Source organism: Lycorma delicatula, chromosome 4 (genome assembly GCF_047948215.1).
Source record: "Lycorma delicatula isolate Av1 chromosome 4, ASM4794821v1, whole genome shotgun sequence".
Lineage (NCBI taxonomy): Eukaryota > Metazoa > Arthropoda > Insecta > Hemiptera > Fulgoridae > Lycorma > Lycorma delicatula.
In genome coordinates, this window is record NC_134458.1 from 153,332,301 (window position 1) to 153,353,905 (window position 21,605).

The 21,605-nt window shown below is 28.6% G+C and overlaps 1 protein-coding gene across 2 annotated transcripts in view; it reads left to right on the plus strand.

Moving 5' to 3' along the window:
* Positions 1–6,476: 6,476 nt before the first annotated feature.
* Positions 6,477–21,605, plus strand: part of LOC142323966 (SEC14-like protein 2) — a 195,432-nt gene continuing 180,303 nt past the window's right edge. The window contains exon 1 of one of the 2 annotated variants that reach the window (XM_075364403.1): positions 6,477–6,706. In XM_075364403.1, coding sequence (XP_075220518.1) covers positions 6,647–6,706 — 60 coding nt within the window. In that variant the 5' untranslated portion in view covers positions 6,477–6,646. The remainder of the gene's footprint in view (positions 6,707–21,605) is intronic. The other variant, XM_075364405.1, reaches the window with a different exon arrangement.

A 21,605-nucleotide genomic window follows, 5' to 3' on the forward strand; every position in this document is an offset into this window, starting at 1 on the left:
CAGTAGCGTTGTTATCAGTTGTTTTGGGCAACTCCATCATATATACAGTGAAGCAAGACTGGACCATAAATGATGTACTCGGGTCTTGTAGTCCCTGTATTTTCTTTTGAAAAAAGAACTCTGGAAGATGCCCATACTAGTGGTGCTTACAATTTCCTACCGAGGAACGTTTGAACGCATTTCTCGCCACGCACGCTCGATTGACTGTGTATGAGCTTCCGTGTCCGGGATGTATGAAATCATATTTGTGAGTCATCGCTAAATGTTGGTAGCCCTCGTGTTGCAAACAATTATATGTTTTCCAGCGATCGCTAACAATTATTGCACCGGGAAAAATATTCTTTTGTATGATAGGCAATAAGGTGGCGTGTGTGATAGCCGGTGTAGTTAACTCTACAAGGTTTTATACTGTTAAAATTGATTTGGGAAAAAAGATCTGAAACAGTAATTTGGATTATATGGGACCCCTACTAAAATCCAATTGTTTGCGTATATAAAAATAAAATCACCTGTACATGAAACTTATGTATACAATTTTTATTTTTAACGTTAATCAGACGAGGTTAACGAGCGAAGGGGCGTAGGTTATGTTTGATTAGATTATCTTGATTCCGTGTAATGACGTATCGCGCACTATATCAATATAACCTAACCAAACATAAGCAACGCTCGCTAACTTCGTCTAATTAATGTTAAATGTATAAATTATATATATATTTTACCTATTTAGGTGGCCCGTAGATTGCTTCATTGTATCCTGACTACATGATGGAGTTGCTCAAAACAGCTGATAATAACGCTACTGCCATTACAGATTCTGAGGAAGAATACTTGAGTAATTTCACTCTTCCGACTTACTAAACTTGTATTTTTATTAATTATATAACATATTTTTCAACAAACTTCAATTTGAAAAAGATTAAGGTTGAGGACGTTCAGGCTCACAATTACCGTATTTGATATATATATAATAATAATTAAGGCGTAGAAACGATACTAATTGAAATATACATTTGACGATGAGTTTACAGATTAATAACTAGCTTCATAATAACGATAAAAAAAACATAATTTTTTTATAGAAAAAAGCTAATAAAATCTAAAGAAAATTACCATGTTTTTTACTAATTTTTAAATCCAACTTGATTTTACGCTCATGTAACAATACATATGGAAATCAAACTTAAAAAATGTCCGATTATAATAGGTAATTTTTTCTCGTTGGACTTTTTCCTTTTCTGACTAATAATTTTCCCGTTATTGGTGAATTTTTTTCCAACTAATTCACTTTTCACAAATGGGAGTTTTTATAATGTTTGATAACAGATAAAAACTATTTCTATGATATATTTTTAAGTACATTATGTAGTCATAAGTTGGTTTATTTTTTTTTAAATATCTTTCCTTGGAGAATGATAAAAAAAGAAAAAATTGAAAAAAATATATAAATATGGTGAAGTATCCTGGACGAGATACCCAGTGTCCCTTAAAACAGTGTGTACGATTTTGCTATGTTAAGATTATTTCTAGAAACGATTAAACATTCCATAATTAAATGCGACCGGTTTGTATTTTATTTTATTTTCATTTCATTAAAGCTTAATTTATTGAATTTAGAACAAAATGAGTGAGATCTACTACTTACAGAACTACTAGTTTGATTGATATTTAACTTATTTCTTTAGTCACAACGGGTCACAGGAATGTAGTATGACTTGAAGAAAAAACCGGAAAGAATTTAACATTAAAACAAATTTCCGTTCCCGATCGTGTAATAATATACATTTTTTATATATATTATAATAATTAGAGATAATAAAAGTTAATGCATTAATAATTATAGTAGAATATTGACTGTCACATCTAAAAAATAAATACAATCTTCATTACACGTTCGATATTCAAGGTTTCGAACTTAGTTTACGAATATAAAATTTGCTATTCGCAATTAATATTTGTGGGAAAGAGAAGACGTAGTACAATTTCAATTAATTAACCGGAAATTTTATGTCGCTATTCCAAGTATTAATGTAAAAAGCTGCATGAATCATCAAATATTGTTATCGCATCTATTTTTTTTCCAGTCGAACAAGAAAGGTCATTACGTTAAAGCTACTGTGTTTTAATTTTACTTGTGCGTGTGATCTAGTAAATACGGAGTTAAGTTATAAACCGGCTGTAATTTGAATAACATATATTTTTTTCACATTTATGTTTTTGTTGGGATAATTAATGTATATTTAATTAATGTATATTCTTGTAATTTCAGAATGTTTTTATTATTTTCTGATTTTTTATTTATTTTAAAAGCAAATTCCTATGTTTTCATGTAGTATTTATTTCAGTATTTTTGGTGAATTTTGAAATTGAAACCCATAAAGATGTATCGTAAAAATTGGTTACTGACATTCTTAACAACTTAGAAGAATTTATACGTTAAGGATAGCCGATATTCCTTCAGAGTTTGTATTTATAAATTGTTTTTTTCAATTCTATTATTTTAAAATTGTATAATAATATAATATTTTTATTATCCTGGTAATATACTTATACTGTGCAAGTATACTCGCCTTAAACGAGTGCTAAAACATCATATATTATTAACTTATGATGAATTGGAAACAGTATTTATAAAAATAGAAGCTAGTGTTAATTCTCGACCTTTACTGGCATTTTCTACAGACCCTAATGAGTTACATTCATTGATGCCAGCCCAATTCCTAATAGGACGACCCTTGACCACCTTTCCGGTACATGATGTTAACAAAACTAAAATTAAACAGACTAGACAACTGAAAACGTATACAGAACCTTTACCAGACCTTTTGGCGAAGATGGACGAATTGACTAGTCAATTTTACAACAAAGACAGAAATAGAGTGAAGACTTTAGACCACCTGCTTCCAGCAATCAGTTTCGCTTTACATCATCGGTCGTACGACCTCTAAAGCTGTCTGTTACAAGTAAGAGGTAAAAAATCTCTTTTTAAGACTTTAGCTGCTAATGAAAATTCTTCTTCAATTTCAGCGAAATAGAATAATGTTTGGTCGGCTGAGAAGGGTGCCGAAGCAGTACCGTAAGTCACGGTTTTGAATCGTTAAGATCGGACTTCATCAGTTACATTCACGCTAAACATTGTTTTGGAATTTGCATTCCTTTTCCTTTAACAATACATTGCTGTACGTCTGTTTAATTTCGGATGTAAATACGTGGATGTGAGTTCGAAAGTATAATAGAATTGAAACAGATCGCGTTGTATCGTAGGTCCAATCATTAATATATCGTTTAAAGACTTACAAGAAGTCTTCTTGCGAATTCGTCGAATACAACTCGGACCCGTGTAGTAGAACTTGATCCGGTGATCAAGTTAACAGGGTGGTTATAAAGGATGGTGAGTCAACTAATTCATTTTTATCTTCAGAGATTTGTTTTAGTTCATCGTTTTCAAGATATTCGTTTAAGAAATTAATGTATTCTTGTTTAAATTTAATATTGTTCGTTAGTTTCCGTTCCAAGGACAGAAATCGCTTAAAAATTTGATTTTCTGACTGGCTTAAATGGAGTGAGGAACCACATAAAATTTATTGGTTTACCGCAAATAATTTCGTCAGAATGCCATTTAAAATTACTAAAGTGATTTTCATACGCTTGTTGTTCACCTGTTTTTTATTTGTGACCTACTTCTTCTAATTGCCAAAATGAAGGCATGAGCTCTTCTATGCTTGGTTGAGATTTAGAATTTATACTGGTTAATAATGTACGAGTTTTGTTGTTAGGAGCAATTTTTCCACTTACTATCCAGCAAAAAAATTTTTAATATCGGCAAATTTTAGGAAGTTTAATGTACCCGTTTTGCAGAATATCGTAAAAAATACTTGCCCCAAGAAGAATATCGATTATTCTGGATGTAAAAAATTTCTCATCCGCTAATTTAATATTGACAGGAATGTTTATTTTAAAAGTAATTGCGGACGATGATAGATTATTATTAATTTTTCGTAAAACAAGGAAATTTAAATTTTCGGTATAATCATTGAGTCTGGATTTTATGGTTATATAAACCGAAGTGTTTGTAGACAAACCTGCGCTGCCGATGGGTGAAATGTTTGTTAAGGCCTTAGACTGTTGAACACCTAAAACAGATACTAAGGAATAACTTATGAAATTAGATTGATTTCCGCTGTCAACAAGAGCAAACAAGTGCTTGGCAAGAATACAGCATCCCCTGTAATTCGATGATTAATATAACTGCAGTAGCAAGCATGCTTCGTTGCCGTTTAAAACCAACAATCGTAGAATTTTGAATTTTTGGATGTGTAGCTGCTGTTGGACGTCTAGCTGTCACTGGTGCTAAAGGAGCTGAGAAATTTTATATGAAGTACTGAATGATGTCTTTTATTACAGTATTTACATGAATATGGACCGATTTTAAGCAGTTTAAACATAAACTGAGTTGTGTAGCCTTTGAATGCCGCTGAGAACCATCGAGTAATAAAAGCTGTTTACAACTGAAAGCTGAATAGTCTCCAGAACAAATAGTAGTGTGGTTTAGAGCCATAACAGTATGATAAAAAGATTTCTTTATTGCAAGGAAAAAGTGGAGATGTTATTTTGTTTTCTTTAAAAGGTGATTCTTTAGGATGCTAAAAAACTGTTATAACGATTTATAACAGTTATAAAACTGTTATAAATAACTGTTATAAACTGTTCATCACGATTTTCTTGAGTCGTGTATCGTTCTAGTAAAAATTTCATGAAAAATTTTAACGAATACGATACGGATTGTTTAACCGTGGCATTCAAATTTGAGTTATCCTTATTTTCGATATTTGTGGCCAATTTCGTACGGTAAGCTTCCCAACGATCTCTTATTTTAAAGTCTAATTATTTTTTGATTAAAAATAATAAAGAGTCCCCCCCATTCGTCAAAAGATTCGCCTAAATTTCTTAACGCTGCAAGGTGATTAGTAACAGAGTCATACACGTTACGCGAATTAATGGCAGACGATTTTTCTATTTGTTTAATATTTAATAGACCTTGTACATGCGCTTTAATTATAAATTTATTATTTTTAAATCTTTTTGAAGGAGGGACCAAGCGGTGTCGTAATTTTCGGCTGAAATTTTAATTTCTTTAATGGTTTTTAACACATCATCAGTTAAAACAGGAACAGAGATAATAAAATTGTTGAATTAAAATTTTGAAGATTTATTTATCACGCTTTCGAAAACGTCGTAAAAAATCGTCCATTTATCATATTTAACCCACCAGACTGGTCTAGTAGTTAACTCGTCGCGAATCAGTTGTTTAACAGCTGATTTTCTAAGTCGAAGGTTCTGAGGTTCAAATCCTAGTAAAGGTTAGCTGCTTTTATACGGATTTGAATACTAGACGATGGATATCAGTGCACTTTGGTGGTTGGGGTTCCCAGCCTCTTGCTCGGAAGTGGTTTGATTTGGAGTAGATGGAATTAAATTTTGTCTGGAAAGAACGCTATTAATTTTAGCTTACTAATTATTTAGAAAGTAGTGATTTCGTTTTCTTCTGATTCGACTTCTTCATCGGTAATAATGGCTTGTATTTCGGACTGAACATCGTTAACAACCGACTAAAATTTTCAATTTTTTTTTAAACGGTTGCTTAAATTTAAACATGCGTTTGTATCAAGGCTAAACAAATCAACAAAGTTTTTAATTCGAGTTAGTCTACTTTTAACGTATCCTAGTTTACGTCGTAATTCGTTAATTTTATCCGCGTCACTCAAATTGAAATTTTTGGCATAACCTTTTAACAGTGAATCTGAATTTATTATTTTTATAAAAGCTATAAGTTTAACAAAGTTTAAAGTTTATAAGTTTAATAAAGTACTGATATCGTCACTATTATCACAACGAGTTCCCAGAAAAGTATTATAAATAAAAGCAAGATGAAATAGATCCAAGCAGAACAACAATTAATAATTTTTAGTAAACCAGATAAAACAGTTTTTAATACACAATGTTTAACAACAACAAAAACGTAAGATATTATTGTAGCATATAACATATGATATTAATATAGATAACTTTAAATTAGTAATTTAAACTTGACCAAAGTTGTTAATAAAATGCGTAAAGGTAACAATACTTTTTTTTTTAATTTTCAAATCCGGGTGCGCATAGTGTATGGGTGTACACGGTAATTTTTTTATAAAGTAGCGTCTTTTAGATTAATAAAACTGCTAAGTAAATAAATCTAGTAATTTTATGGAAAAATAATAAATTCCATTTGTTTACAAACAAATTCTATTATGACGTAAATTATATTATCACAATGATGACATTGCTTAGTAATTGATAAACAAAAAATGAATAAAAAGAATCCAAAAGAGTGGGAGAAAGCCGCGACGTCACATCAGATTTTATATCAAATACAGGTTAGTGCTTGGGTCTGGAGACTTGACTGTTATTTCTTCACAGTGTTGTGCGTGAACCGGTCGCTGGAACTCATTCCGCTATACTCTGTCCATTACGAGTTTGTTGTTTTTTAAAATCTTTTTATCGTCAAGTTTTAATTTTAAAAGACCGGTTATAAGTTTATATTTTGTTCAGTTACACATTTATTTTTTTCTAATTTTGAGTTTTTATTTTAAAAGTTCAACAAAAAATGGCTCCCAGAAGAGCAGCATTAGGCCTCTCTGATGACCAATTATTTGCACTAATGAAGGTAAGTCAATTTATTATTATTACTATTATTACTTTTTTTTTAATCATAATATGTATTGTACTATATAGTGTAGAAATAAAAAAAATAAAAAACATTTCGGAATATGTTTTCTAACATACAAATCGCATAATTTAAAAACAGAAAATTATTTAGAGATGAAAATACCATCTAATCTTAAAATAAAAAAAATATTTTATTCAGATCGAAAATGTCTTTATTTTATCAGACTAGAAAGGAAACTGCACCCTTTGTTACCCTTCATGGGTAACAAAAAGGATATTCTTCCGTAGTTGCCTCAAAAAAAATAAAAATAAAGAAAAACTATAATAAAGAAGTAGAACAAAATATAAAATTAATAATAAAATTAAAAGATTTTATTTACTTGTAAAATATATATATTGTTTAATATTAACGACTACATAATAAAATTTAAATAAAAACAGTACAGAATAATAAAATAATAAACTTTTAAGGCTTCATTTTAAAAATATTTACGTTGATGTTAAACAAGGATGTAGAATGTTTTTTTTTTTTTCATTTAATTTATATTACTTAAAACCACATCAATAAAATAGCCGTTTTTGTAAAAGAAAATATTTTAATTTAATTTTTAATATATTGGTGAAAATATTTTTTAGATTTTTAAATAATTTCTTAAATGACTTGTATGAGATTTTCAGCTTTTTAAAATATTGTTTAAATAATGTTTGAAGATCGATTATTAAGTAACATTTATTCATACCTGCACTAAATAAAGATAATTTATGTAGGCCTATAATGAAAAATCATTATGAAATTTTTAAAGAGTGCGCAAAGTACAAAAATGTTATATCGTATTTTAAAATACATGGGTATGATAAACATTTAATGATGACAAACTTTGCGCTTTATTTATATGGTTTAAATTAGAAAAAATAATGAGAGTTTAATTCTGTAAACGAAATAAATTTGGTTATTCTATGGGATCTTACTTCTAAGACACTAAAAAGACTTCATACTATAGACAAAGTAAATACGGCTATTATTGTCAATGGAAATAAAATTTACTCGATGTCTATACGTCTAACTGAGAAGCGCATTGCAAAGTTTTATTGTTAGTAGGATACGGATTATATCATATAAAATATTTCAAAATAATTAGTAATCATTAAGAAATTATTTAATTAACTGCATTCCATAATCAGTATATTATTATTTTATAACACTTCATTCTAAAACACACCGGCTGCCACGAACGGAGCATTTGATCTCTGATTAGGTTATTTTTTGTAATAGAAGAACTGCGCACCGTTAACGCGAGTTAAATAAAGAATAAATATAAATTTAGGTAATACTGCAATAATACGAAAACAAAAATTTGTTTAATACAAAGTTATAAGAATACAAACGATACATTAAAATTATACAACTTTACTTACGAAATTTAAAATTCAAATTTCATTTGTATTTTTAAAATAATTGTCTATTAAAATAACTGAAAGGATTCGATTTCTGTTATAGGATACTTAATTATTACAGGTTCCTTTACACTTATCAATTTGATACACGTATTTGTTTGAAATTCTGAAAGAATATTTACAAAATTATTAGAACACGGTTGGATTTTGTAAAACCAAAACTAGCTGTGAAACTGGTCCATATGGTTGGTGGATAATTGCACTTTTCGATATTCAATTTATCAAAAAATCTGAATATCGTTTTAATCTTTTGTATTATCTTCAAAGTCATCGGTAAAGATATAATGCAGCTAATATTAATAAAAAAAATATTATAATAATAAAAAATGTATATTTTATGAAATACCTCTTTTACTTTTATTAATAGGTTGTAACGCTAATTAAAATCAACACTTGAGCTTATCTTAGGCGAGATAGTTTTGTTAATTAAACCTAAATGATTAAAGTACACCGGCATAATCGACATATAATTCCAGTTAGAAGTACCAAATTTAAATGAATTTGAAATGAGACAGTGTTATAAACTATATTAACAGCCGATCAACGATTACGCTAATTACCAAGGTAACCGTTGGCTTAGACCACATTTTAATTAAAATTCATTTTATTATAAATTGTTTTTGGATAAAAGATGTACAGATTAAGAACTCAATAATGTTTCCAGATTATTTTTTTATGCATTATACGCGTGTTGTAGAATATATTTAATCGAGTAAATCTACGCAGAATTTTAATAAAGTATGGGAATTCTTAAATAATTTTTCAACCGTTAAATATAACAAAATTAAATTTATTAAAAATGTTATCGAATCAGTGTATTTATCGGTATGAGGCCATCGTACTAAGCTCCCAGGGAGGCTCCCATAGGATAGAGACTCTTATTTTGCTACATCTCCTTGGGATCGGACCTGTTTTAACCCCAAGGGAAGATCTGGGGATTTTCATCTCTCAATTTCTTCCGCCTCTTTGTTCGGATAATTGAGACCAACATTCTCCAAATCGCGTATTATTCCTGTTCATTCTATAGCATAACCCCTGTTATCGTAGGAGAGAAATTTTAAAAAAGAAAGTGGAAATGGAAAGGGTAGAAATGTGTGATGTATAATTTTAAAGGGAATTGAAAAACAAAAATTTTGAATTAAAAAAATCTTCGATTTACAATCCTAAACAAAGATAATCAAATACCGAAAAAAGATTTTTATGAGGTAAAAATTAGGTAACTTTCATTTTTTATAATATTTTACTGTCCAGCTGTTATTTAAAAAAACACTTTTAAACCTTAACCTTAACCTAAACTTTTTAAAATTAAACTGTTTTAAATCACTTTTGAAACTGTGAACAATATTAAATGACCGCCATTTTGGTTAAGATTGGCTCCGAAGTTTTTTATTTAATTAAAAATTTTTGTTTTCCAATCCCTTTAATATAATAAGTTACAGTTTGTCCCGTACATTTACAGGTGTTAAGCTACTCCCTCTACGGAATGCAAAGGTGGCGGCGGGAGTTTCCTCTACGGGAAGCCCCTGGATAGTTTGTAGCCCTCGGATCTAAATATACTAAATTTAATTTTTCTGTTTAACCGTGTGTACACGTTATTTAAGAGTTCTTGAAAATACTTTATGAACACTGCATATGCATTTTTTAATTTTATAACGCATTTTTTTTGCATATTTTTACCGTATACATGTATCTTTTTATTCTTTTATAAAAATTGTCAGAAATACTAGTTTTGTTGTGTTTTCCTAAATATTGTTTTATTTATATAATTAATACCTATTATTTCTATTTTTTTCATTTATTTATTGTTTTTATTTTTTTCAATTTTATTACTTTTTTAATTTATTATTTCCTGAGTATCTTCTATTGAAGATAATTGTTAATTAATAGATATGAACAACTAGTTTTAGATTTTAAATAATTTCTCTTTTGAAAACGTCTTTGAGTGATTTCCGATTTATTCAACGGCCGTTTAGCGTAGTTATATTTTATTTATTTTAACTATATACATATTTAAATTATTATTTTTTATATTAAATTTAATTTATGGAATTCTTTTGGCAATTAGTTACCAAAATATTTCATCCTACCATACTATGTGGGTCCGCATTTGCATGTGGGTCTGTGTGTATGTCCGTCCCCCTTAGCTTGCATCGGAATGTACCGATCACTAACGGAAAATTCCGATTCGTTAGTACATGTCTTGTGGTGGTCAGGTTACTTGTTATATTATTATTATATATCGCATGTATATGTGAAATATGTATTAATAATATATTTTTTTATTTATTTGATTGTTTTTCTTCATAAAATAATGAACAACAACCAAAACGTAGGCACCGGAATGTCCCGATCTCTAGCGGAAAATCACGATTCGTTAGTATCAATTTCTATCGAGTTAAATTTCTAATTTAACCCGGGGCGGGGGTTACCCTGGCGCCGCTCGCGAGGACAACCCGCCCGGAGGGCGTGCCTGCGGCACGCATCTGCAGCTAGTACTAAATGAAAAAGTATAAAAATAAAAGAAAAAGAAAAAACTAGGTGTTATAAGTAAATATTATATGAATATATATTCCATTATATTAACTAAATAAATATTTTATTCTGATCGTACATAATAAAATCCCACCTCACGGATTTACCTGGGTGGATCAAGGGAGACCATGGTAATTCAGAGCAGCAACACAAAATGCACAAATAGAATAAAAAATCAGATGTGATTAAATTCCATTACTTATTCAAAAAATAAATACGTAAAATAATTTTTAGGTAATTATGTGAATGTTATATTGTATATTAAAAAAAAATTACAAAATAATTTACAATTCAGAAGCGGTTAATGAAAATTTATTATGTTAACGGGATGCAGAAATTCAAAATTCAGGGTTTTTAAAAAAAGATTTTAATTATCATTATTCATCCACAGATTAATTTTTTTTTTTTAAAGAAAATCTTTTACTAAAAGAAAAGTATTTTAAATAAATTAGCAGGAAGATTTTTAAATTGTTTAGTAATTTATTAAAAATGGCAACGGAAGTATTATAAAGCCCTTTCTTATAAACTGCAGTGTTGTACTGAATTGCACGAAACCAGCCTTGGTGTCGGTAGTTAGATACAGGCGGATAAAATGTTTATTTTTGTTTTTTTTTTTAAATAAATGACCATTGTTTTTAGCAAAGGTTGCACATTCAGACATGTAAACACGAGGGTAAGTTAAAATCTTTAATTTTCTAAACATTGGTCTTCATGATTCAATAATAATCCATTTTTGTATCTTGAAATCTCGTTTGACTTTTTGAGTACTGTAAGAGATTAAACGAAGATTGGTTTTAGATCAGTAACCTATCAATTCTTCGTCTATTTTATATGTAAAATCATATACAAAACTTGTTCTTTTCATTATGTATTTATTTCTGTAAATTATATACATATAGATAATTTTGTAAACCGTTTTGAATGAAACTTTTGTTCCAATTCTTAAAAACATCTGCTAAAAAACTAAAGGTAAAATGAATGACGTAAATATGACGCAAAGAAAGATATCACACGTCGACTTAAACTTTCAAATAATTACATTAATTATCTGTACATACAAATATGGAATGTTCAGTGGATAATATTAAGTGAATTATTGTTTAATTAAAATTTTATTGCCGCTGTCTCAAACATCCTTACTTTTTTTTTAACTCTATGGTGGATTATCCAATCAATACCTAGTCTCAATATTGAAGTCAAATGTGATAGTTTTTATAATGTCCTGCTTACAGTGAAATCGTTCTTAGTAAGATTTGCTTGTGTAAATTATGAGCAGAATTTGTAAATCGTCGTGTACAAATACATCTATAAAAAAAGCAAACTAACAAACAAAAAAATTATAAAGATCTTTAAATTATTTCTCTTCTAGAAAATCTCACCGTAAACATTAATTTACTCTTCCACTAATTTTATTGAAAAAAGAACAAACAAAAAACAAAATAACAAAATTTATTTATTGTTTAGATAGTAGTCAACATTGAATTTAATTTGGATTTTTTTTTCATTATTGAAGTATATATTTTATAATTTATCAGTCGTGATGCTTTTTTTAGAAACTATTCTGAATAATAATTCAGAAATGAATAATACAAAAATAAAATATAAAATACTTAGAAAAATGTAATATTACCTTCAATATATTGTAAGGGAAATAATTAAATTTTAAGTATATATTTGGAAAATAACAGTGCAATTATTATTATTTTCTATTTAAAAAAAAATTGTTTTAAAATTATAAAAATTGTTTAAAAATTATTTTTAATTTAAATAATAATGTAGTAGATATTTTTATAATAAATAATAATTGTGAAGAAGGTAATTAGTATACGTATTTTGTTTAGTATTTAAATATACTTATCTAACTTTTAAAGAAAACAGATTAAATTTAGTAATTTACATCTGCATTCACACTGCAAGATTTGACCGGTACAGAATGGAAATAACTGAAAACTTTTAATAAAAATGTACTGAATAATTTAATAGCTACCCGGTTAATATAGCGACCAAGGCAATTATTTCAGGTATTCGATTTTGATAAGATAAATATGAAAATTTATGAAGTTTTTGTTGGTTATATATAGATATTTTTATAACGATTTACTGAATCAATTCAACAAATGAATTCACTTGATGGACGTGTACCTTTAAGACGTATATTCCAATGCAGTTAAAATCAAGCCAACACTATCTTAATTCAGATTTAAATGTAGGTTTTCTACCATTACAGAAAAGATATTAAATAACAAAGAATCTGAGTGAATTTCAGGACATGTTCTACAAACAAGTGAAAATAAAAAAATTTAGATAAATATTGGTTTATATGAATAAAACCGAAAATTCTTTGTTTTCTAGTTGTTTGCGAAAGGTTTCATTTTTTTTTTTTTTGCTCCAAGGTACTATAATAAAATTATTCAGGCATCAAAATAACTATAATAAAATGATAAATCATACAGAAATTCTTGGAACTTTAAATAGAGGGTTAAATGAAAAACTTAATTGTAAAATTTTACGGTTTCATTTGGTTTTTACAAAATAATTTTCTGAAAAATTACTAGAAATGTAGTTCTGGCACTTGTTTTATTCCATTTTCGCTTCAAGAGTAGGATGAGAATTTCATTATGAACCCTTACTAAAATTTTCAGAACAAAAATTAAGGGGTTTGATGGTTTTTGACCTGAAAAATTGAATAAAACAAGTTTCAGAACTATACCTCTAGTAATTTTTAGAGAATTATTGTAAAACACAAAAAACTGATTTCACAAAAGATAATTTTTAGGTTTTAAATATAATAATTTCATTAAATTGCTAGTAAACAATGAAAACTTTGCCAATAAAATATGTGGAGAATTTAATTTTTAGAAATCTACGTAAGAATAACGTCGACTGAATATAAAAAAGTTTAAGAAGTTTGATTTTTATTAAAAATAATATAGATCGAAACGTGGTATAAAAAGATGCTTTATGATAATTTTAAATCATTTTTTAGAATTTAGAGGAATTTTAGGTTCTAAAATTAGGACTAAATTGCTTAATTATGTCCGGTACGCACTAAAGTTTAGAGGGTACTGAGTCAATGAATTTAATTTTAAATTAGGAAAAACCAATATGTTTTGTGAAGTTTGTATGCGATTTGACTTTTTGCAGAACTAATAGAAATAAACTGGGTTTTCTTTGTATTCTTGAAGCCAACCAGGTAACCTCGCGGTCATACTAAATATGTGGAAGTATTATTTGTACATGAAACTTTGTAAATTAATTTTGTTTTGTGTTTTTTCTTTTCTATTTTGTTTTTTGACTGTTTTACTTTGTTATAATTCGATTTTACGTCAACAAACGTTAATCATTGTTCATTTTAAACCCAAATAAGATTCATTTCATTATTGGGAAAAATTAAAATAAAATTGATATAAAAATAAATAAATTAAAATTTAGTTAGACTTACAGTAATTTATCAAAAATATATTTCACTGTTTACACAATAGTCCGCTCAATTTAAAATTTATTTGGTGATTTTATAATAATTTCCTCAAACAGAAAGATACAATTCTGGGATTTGTTTTATTCAACTTTTCAAATAAAAAATAATATGAAACTATCAAATTTACGTTTCAAGAATTCTAGTTTGGCTTAATCTTATTCATGGAATAGAAATCAAAGCAAAATTTTTCTTAAGCTATAACTCAAATGGAACGTTTCCGGGCTTATTCTTACACAGTATATACAATTTTTGCAAACTTTTTTCTTTTCTTTAACTTAAAGAAATCCTAAATTTTTTCCGTTTCTTCATGAAACACTTTGCAAGTAGAAGCTGTAATGATGTTACAGTAAGTTTTAATCGGTGTTATTTTGGTTTTAATTAAACAAATTTATGATAACCCACCGAGTTGGTCTACTGGTGAACTCATCGCAAATCACCTGATTTCGAAGTCTAAGGTTCAAATCCTAGTAAAGACAGTTACTTTTATACGGGTATGAACACTAGATCGTGGATACCGGTGTTCTTTGATGATTTTTTTTCCTGTTTAGCCTCCGGTAACTACCATTTAGATAATTCTTCAGAGGATGATATGTATGAGTGTAAATGAAGTGTAGTCTTGTACATTCTCAGTTCGACCATTCCTGAGATGTGTGGTTAATTGAAGCCCAACCACCAAAGAACACCGGTATCCACGATCTAGTATTCAAAACCGTGTAAAAATAACTGGCTTTACTAGGACTTGAACGCTGTAACTCTCGACTTTCCAAATCAGCTGATTTGGGAAGACGCGTTAACCACTAGACCAACCCGATGGGTTGTTCTTTGATGACTGGGTTTCATAAACCACACATCTTAGGAATGGTCGACCTGAGACTGTACAAAACTAAACTTCATTTTTATTCATACATATCAACCTCTGAAGTAATACCTTATGGTGGTTCCGGAGGTTAAACAGAAAAAGAAAAAAAACAAATTTACGATATTTTATCAACTGTTCCCTTAACAATAACTTGATGCTACCATTGTTTAAGGTTTTCATTATTATTCGGTGGTCTATGTACTTATTCTGAAGCATAAATAAAGTATCTTTTGTAACCTTTTAACTGTGATAAATTAAATCACGTATCTGTTTGTAACTCAAGATTTGCCACTTCAGAATACTTTCATTTGTTCCGTAACACGGAAGAAGAAAAGAAGATTTCAATAAGTATGTCGTTTTGTTTTCATCAGAAAAGGAGAAAGGACCGGTCAGTCCTCTCACTCTGTCTCTCTCTCTCTATCTCTCTAACTTAACTTCCAAAAGGGGAGAGAGTGATTGACGTGACGAACGATGAGCAAGAACATAAATTTATCACATAGCTGTAAGCAGCTAATATTCGGTAGATCATGATTTCTACTCAACGTAATAGTACTTATAACAATAATTAACTTTAAAAAAATTAATTCAATTTAAAAAATGTAAAAAATCATAATACTTCTCAATCCTTATTTATATATTATTTCTACATAAAGAAAGATTCTAAACAAAAAATCCACTAATATAACAACCGTTAAAATGTGTTATTAATGAAAGATGGGTTTTTACTAACTATTTATGATTAGTAAAGTACAACAAACCAGCAAGCAGGTTCAATGAAGCAAGCAGCTTCATTGATATTTCCATTAATCAGAGATGAGGAACTAATAAATGGATTGCTTTGTCGATGTTAATATCCTGGTATAGGAAAAGGGTAGCTTATGGTAGAATATAGAAAATTAGGTTTTCAACCACATATGGCCATGTATTAAGACATCGAGGTTTGGTTAACTGGGTAATAAAGAGATATGTAGAAGATTGAAAATTTAAAGGAAAATAAAAATTAGGTTATATAAAACAGATAACTTAGGGTAGGATGTAAAATTATGTTCAGATTAAATGATTAGTACAGAGGAGTAAGGAATTTGTATCAAACCAAGGACAAACCAGTCAAACAATTGACGATTAAAAAAAAAATTTAATCATAATGAAATATTTGAAGAATTATGTAGTTTTGATGTAATAATAATTATAATAAAATTCTTTAGAACTATTAAACACTAAAATTTAATGAGATGCACATTTTTAATAAAAATATATTTAATATTAAAATATTTCCAATTTTCTCCGTTAGTAGCTTCTGTTTAATATCAATTAGCGTATTAGACTTCAAATTATAATTAATTATATTTCTAAAATAAGTTTACGTAATATAGTTTTGATATTTTCCATGTGATAATAAGCATCTGATTATAAATACTATTACATAAGTCGGTGAAATACAATATAGTACAGCACAGACCAATATACTCGTAATTATTAAAAAAAAAAAAAAAAATGAAAGCCCAGTTTTTATGTTGCAACTTGAGGATAGTAGATTCTGCCCAAGGTAAATAAATCGTCCTTGACCCAATGAGTAGTAATGTAAAGTTATCTCTTTTCATTTACTGACCGAATCAACATAATTATAATCATTGCATATAACATCAAACACAGACAAACATCAGACAACCAGTTTTATCACACTATTCTCCCGACTTGGTTCATACATTTTTTTGCATACCAAATGTAATTAAGCTAAGCCTCGGCTTCTTGTTATTTATTAACCACAATATAATTTCTTATTTTTGCATTACATAGAGTTGGAAAATATTACAAAATTACCTGTAAATAGAACAAACCAGTAGAAATTATAATTTTAAATTCAAAGGGTATGTTTTTTATTTTGTGTAGATTTACATAGATTGTTCAATTCAATATTTGTCACGACATTGCTAAGTACTACATCTCTATTTTATTGATGATTATTAATCTTCCGGCTATAGCGACGTATGCAGCTATAGCTATAACGGGAAAATATGTAGTTCGGTAAAAGAAAATCTGCAAAAATTGGTCTTTCTTTTATAAACAATATATAAAGTATAATAGCTATATATATATATATATGTTTTGTATAAAAAAAGATATTTAAATAAATTGTAAACAATGTGTAAAAAATATTTTTTATTCCAATGCTGCCAAATCCAAAAAGTTTATTTTTGTCAGACATGTGCGTATGACTTGTATGGCCGATTAATTCTAGACCCCGTTGACCGATTTTCTTCAAATTTAGTAGGCAGGTACTACCTTCGGGAGGAAATAATGTATTAAATTTTTGCAAAAATTGGAAAAAGGGGTGAGGATGTTTTGGCCAAAATAAGATTTCAAATCTTCACTGGGGCGCTATAGCAAAAAAGCTTTTCTTAGAAAAGTTTAACTTTTTTTTATCAAGATCATAAATTACCAAAAACTTTTATTTAATAATCATCCACTACCCGATATATTTGTCTTTTTTCTTTCTCTATATTTTGCTTCAGAAAAAGAGTTAATGGAAGATTTTTGCATCTATATTTTTTACATCAATAGGCCTTGAAACTACTATAAAAATATTTTGCCTACCCCAGTCCAGTGGTCTGCGGTAACAAAAAATATATATTTTTTTAAATTTTTAAATAATTTTTAAAATTAAAGTTATTCATTTTTCATTTTATTTAAAATAAAAAATCTTAATTTTTTGGTAACTTTAGTATTACTTGAAAAAAAATTACTCAAAATTCCTTCCTAGAAAATTACAATTCTGTTTATTTAAAATTATTGCTGTATCTTTGTGTTTTCTAAACACTTATAAATTTCTTTTACTTTCCCGTCTAGATAGTGCTATAGCAGAGCTGTAGCTCTTTACGGGAAAGTATTATAATAGGTCCAATTTGGGCATATGCGGTTTTCACCGGATCTTGATGTTTTGACATTTAAGGAACCCAAAAAACCAGATGGAAATTTTCCGGATGTTAATGTTCGTAGGTACGTGTGTGTGTTCAGCATGTGTAAGGTCTAAATCACCTTACATCTCCAGAACTACCTGATTTTGACCAAACTTGGTCAGATTATTTCTATATATGAGACACTGATGTCATTAAATTTTCAACTTAATAGGTCAAGGGGGTGAGGCTGTAGAACAAATCTCAGTATCTCGAGATTTCGCCGAATTAAGGTCATATTTTTCTTAGGGATATTTGTTAACAATTAAAAAATAACAATATTTACAACAAAAAAATTTGCAAAATCGCACCTCCCACCCCAAAAAATGCTTTTGTAAAAGAAAACAAAAAATTTTGTAAAAGAAGTTTGTCTGGTGGTCCTAGTGTAATTTTTTTCAGTTTACTTAAGTAAACTGGAAAAAAGTCAGTTACTTAAGTTAGTAATCTTAAGTAAAAATAAAGTAATATAAATTACTTAAGTTAAGTCAGTTTACTTAAGTAGAATATTTTTTTAAAGAAAAATTTCAACGATTATGTTGATGATTTAAAGATATATATGTATATTTTTGTCGTCATCATCATTGCATAGTATTGGACTGTTATAGCGTAATGATAGATGACCTTATGTCATTCTGATTACAAAACATGCGATAACTGAAAAAAAATTAATTTGAAATTTGTGATAAAATATTATTTCCTTATTCAAGTAATCGTTTCATTGTATCCTATTCTTATTTTTATAAAAACAAACTTTTCTCACCTTTCTTGTAAACGTCTTGTGTTTCATACGGGCGTTTTTCTTACATGTAATACATTTTAAATAAAAATAACTGTTATCATTGCGTTACTGGAATATTATAAGAAAATATAAATAGTATGTCATTCTGATGTCAACAAAAAAAATCTCCATGTGAAATTTCAAGAAAATTCATCATGGCCCGTAGGTATTGATATATAATTTATTTATATAGTAGTTTCCACTTACCAGCAATATTTAATAGTATGTTCGAACGCTTTCAGATTAGTAACCCATCCTCAGGAACATTGATGTTATAATTATTTATTTCACATATCATTAATTACACTAACTTGAGTTTTAAATACAAAAAATATAAATATAACAATTGATCGTCAAAAGGTAAAATAAGGTCAACGTTAACGGTCATGCCAGTATGAAGGTCTCAGTTGTTATGTTCATTAGTATGAAGCGGTATAATCAACCTAAGCATCAAAATTATTGTTTAATATTTGTTTGAATAATACATCATTTCAAATTTCGTTTTTTTATTTATCAAATTTTTATTATTTAAGCATATATAATATTTTTCTATAATATTTGTTTTATGAAGGTCATTGGAATATTAAAGAATATTAATAAAATTATCTGCGTTGTAATTATAATTATTTTCTAAGATATGTCTAGTAAAACTGGATCGTCCTTTGTTTCCTTTATTTATACAATTAATTTGTTCATTAATTCTAATCGAAAAGATCGGTTTGTCGTCCCGATATATTCCAGATCGCAATTTGCGCATTTTAAACTATATACTCTCTGTTTATCTAAATTAAATTTATTTTTATGTTTTATTATTCTGTTATTTATATAGTTAATTATTTTATTATTCGTTATATATGCAGTTTTTAATTCAAAAGATTGAAATATTTTATTGAATTTTTTTGTATTCAGTTTTAGCATATTTGTATCCGTTATTATTTGTTAGTTTTCTTAGAAAAACTTCGTTAGTTAGTAATTCTTAAAAAATATAGGATAAAAAAACAATATAAATTTCCGCATTCCAGTGCATTTATGTAACAGTCTCAGTGATTTCACTGAATTCTTTTTCTTATCTTTTAGCAAAGCGCCAATAAAAGACGTTTTCCTAAATTGCAGAGATCTTACCACAGAGGGACCCGTGAAATAACCACAACTTAAGGTTTGGGTCGAGGCCTCCTTCTGGCAATAGGTTAATTTTACGCAGGATGGGAGCAGCATATTACTGATCAACGGTTTTTTTACAAGAAATTGTTTTCCTTCAAATACATGACAGCCACCTGAGGACAAATAGGCAAAGAAAATTCTCTTCCATTCTCAGAATTGGTTGAGGTAAAAGAATTCAATCTAATTAAAGCCTTTTCAGCTGAACTTCTTTCCCCCACGATGGTGAATATATTATCAAAAATTTATATAATTTTTTTCTATTAATGTAAAAATTTATATTCCAGCATGGGTAGGTGGCGTAAAAAAAAAATCGTACGTCAACAAAATTTGTCAATTTACACTTAAACCCCGTGACGATTTCTAGATTTATAGGTAAATTTCAAATAAATAGCAAAAATTTATAATAACAAAAAAAAAGAATACACAAAGATCTTTATTTTTTCCCCGATTTCAATAAGGAAGAAAATTTTCAATTCGATTCAGTTTCATACGAGTATATATGTATAAACGACATATCTTATGGTTTCTGTGAGTCGGTTCCTCTTCAACGCAAAAACTACTCGACTGATTGAGCTGAAATTTTGCAAGTATATAGTTTTAATACCTGGGAAGAATAAAGGATTATTGTCGTTACGAAATATTTCACCGTTTCAAGATTGTGAAATGGCATGCAGTAAAAATCGGATTATGTTCCTTACCGACATTTTACTATGACCAAACCATTTATCAAATTGAATTCAGGGACCATTTGAAATATTTGAAATTAAAGTTTCTACAATAAAGGTCTCTTCATCTTTTTCGATATCTCTTTTGGTTATCGACAAAAGTCGATTTAAAGGTGTAACGGTGCACGGTGCGGCGGTCAACCACTGTCACCGTTAATGTGTGTATGACGCGATTGGCTACACCTACTTTAGGTTACTTGATTAAAAAACATAAAATAAAAAACAAACAAAAAATGAGAGACGAAGTTTCGCGGCCAACTCCTCGTGGTATTTATGAACCATACAAAATACTTTTTTACCCCTACAAAGGATGTGTAACCGGCTATAATTACTATTTAAAGATGGGTGCCGACCATTTTGAAACCCGCATACTTCAGATCATTCAAAGTTTCAAATTCTTTGCTGACCAAACTGTTGTTCTAAAGAAATTACAATGAACCAATAGTTTTTATAAATTTAACAGGCTTTAATTGTTATTTATCAGTATTATTCAGTATTTTTTTTTTTTTTTTGGGAAAAAGGCTAAACCAAAAAAGAACAACATTCTTTCCTTTCTTTCCTTGGTAAAATAACTAGCGACCTAGTCAGAAGACTTATCTTGTCAGACAGATCATCCAAAGATACGCTTCTCATAAAACATTCCAAAACAAGATGACGAGGGTGTATAGGGCGCTGGCCACTTAAAAACATAATTCCATTTCAAAGAAATGTTGTTATATTTTTTAAAACTGGTGTAATAATCCCGTAATAAAAACCCATCCTTAATGAATATTTGTCAACTTTAGAATCATTAACTACATTCACATTATCTAACCCCTAGGTTTACCATTAGGCCATCCTTTTTTCTTCTTCTTTATTCCATCTTCCTGACGGCCTCCACCTCGAATTCTAGGATGTTTGAGGTTTCGGAGATGGTACTCTGCAATAAATCACGGAAGATGTTTTTCTGCTGGTA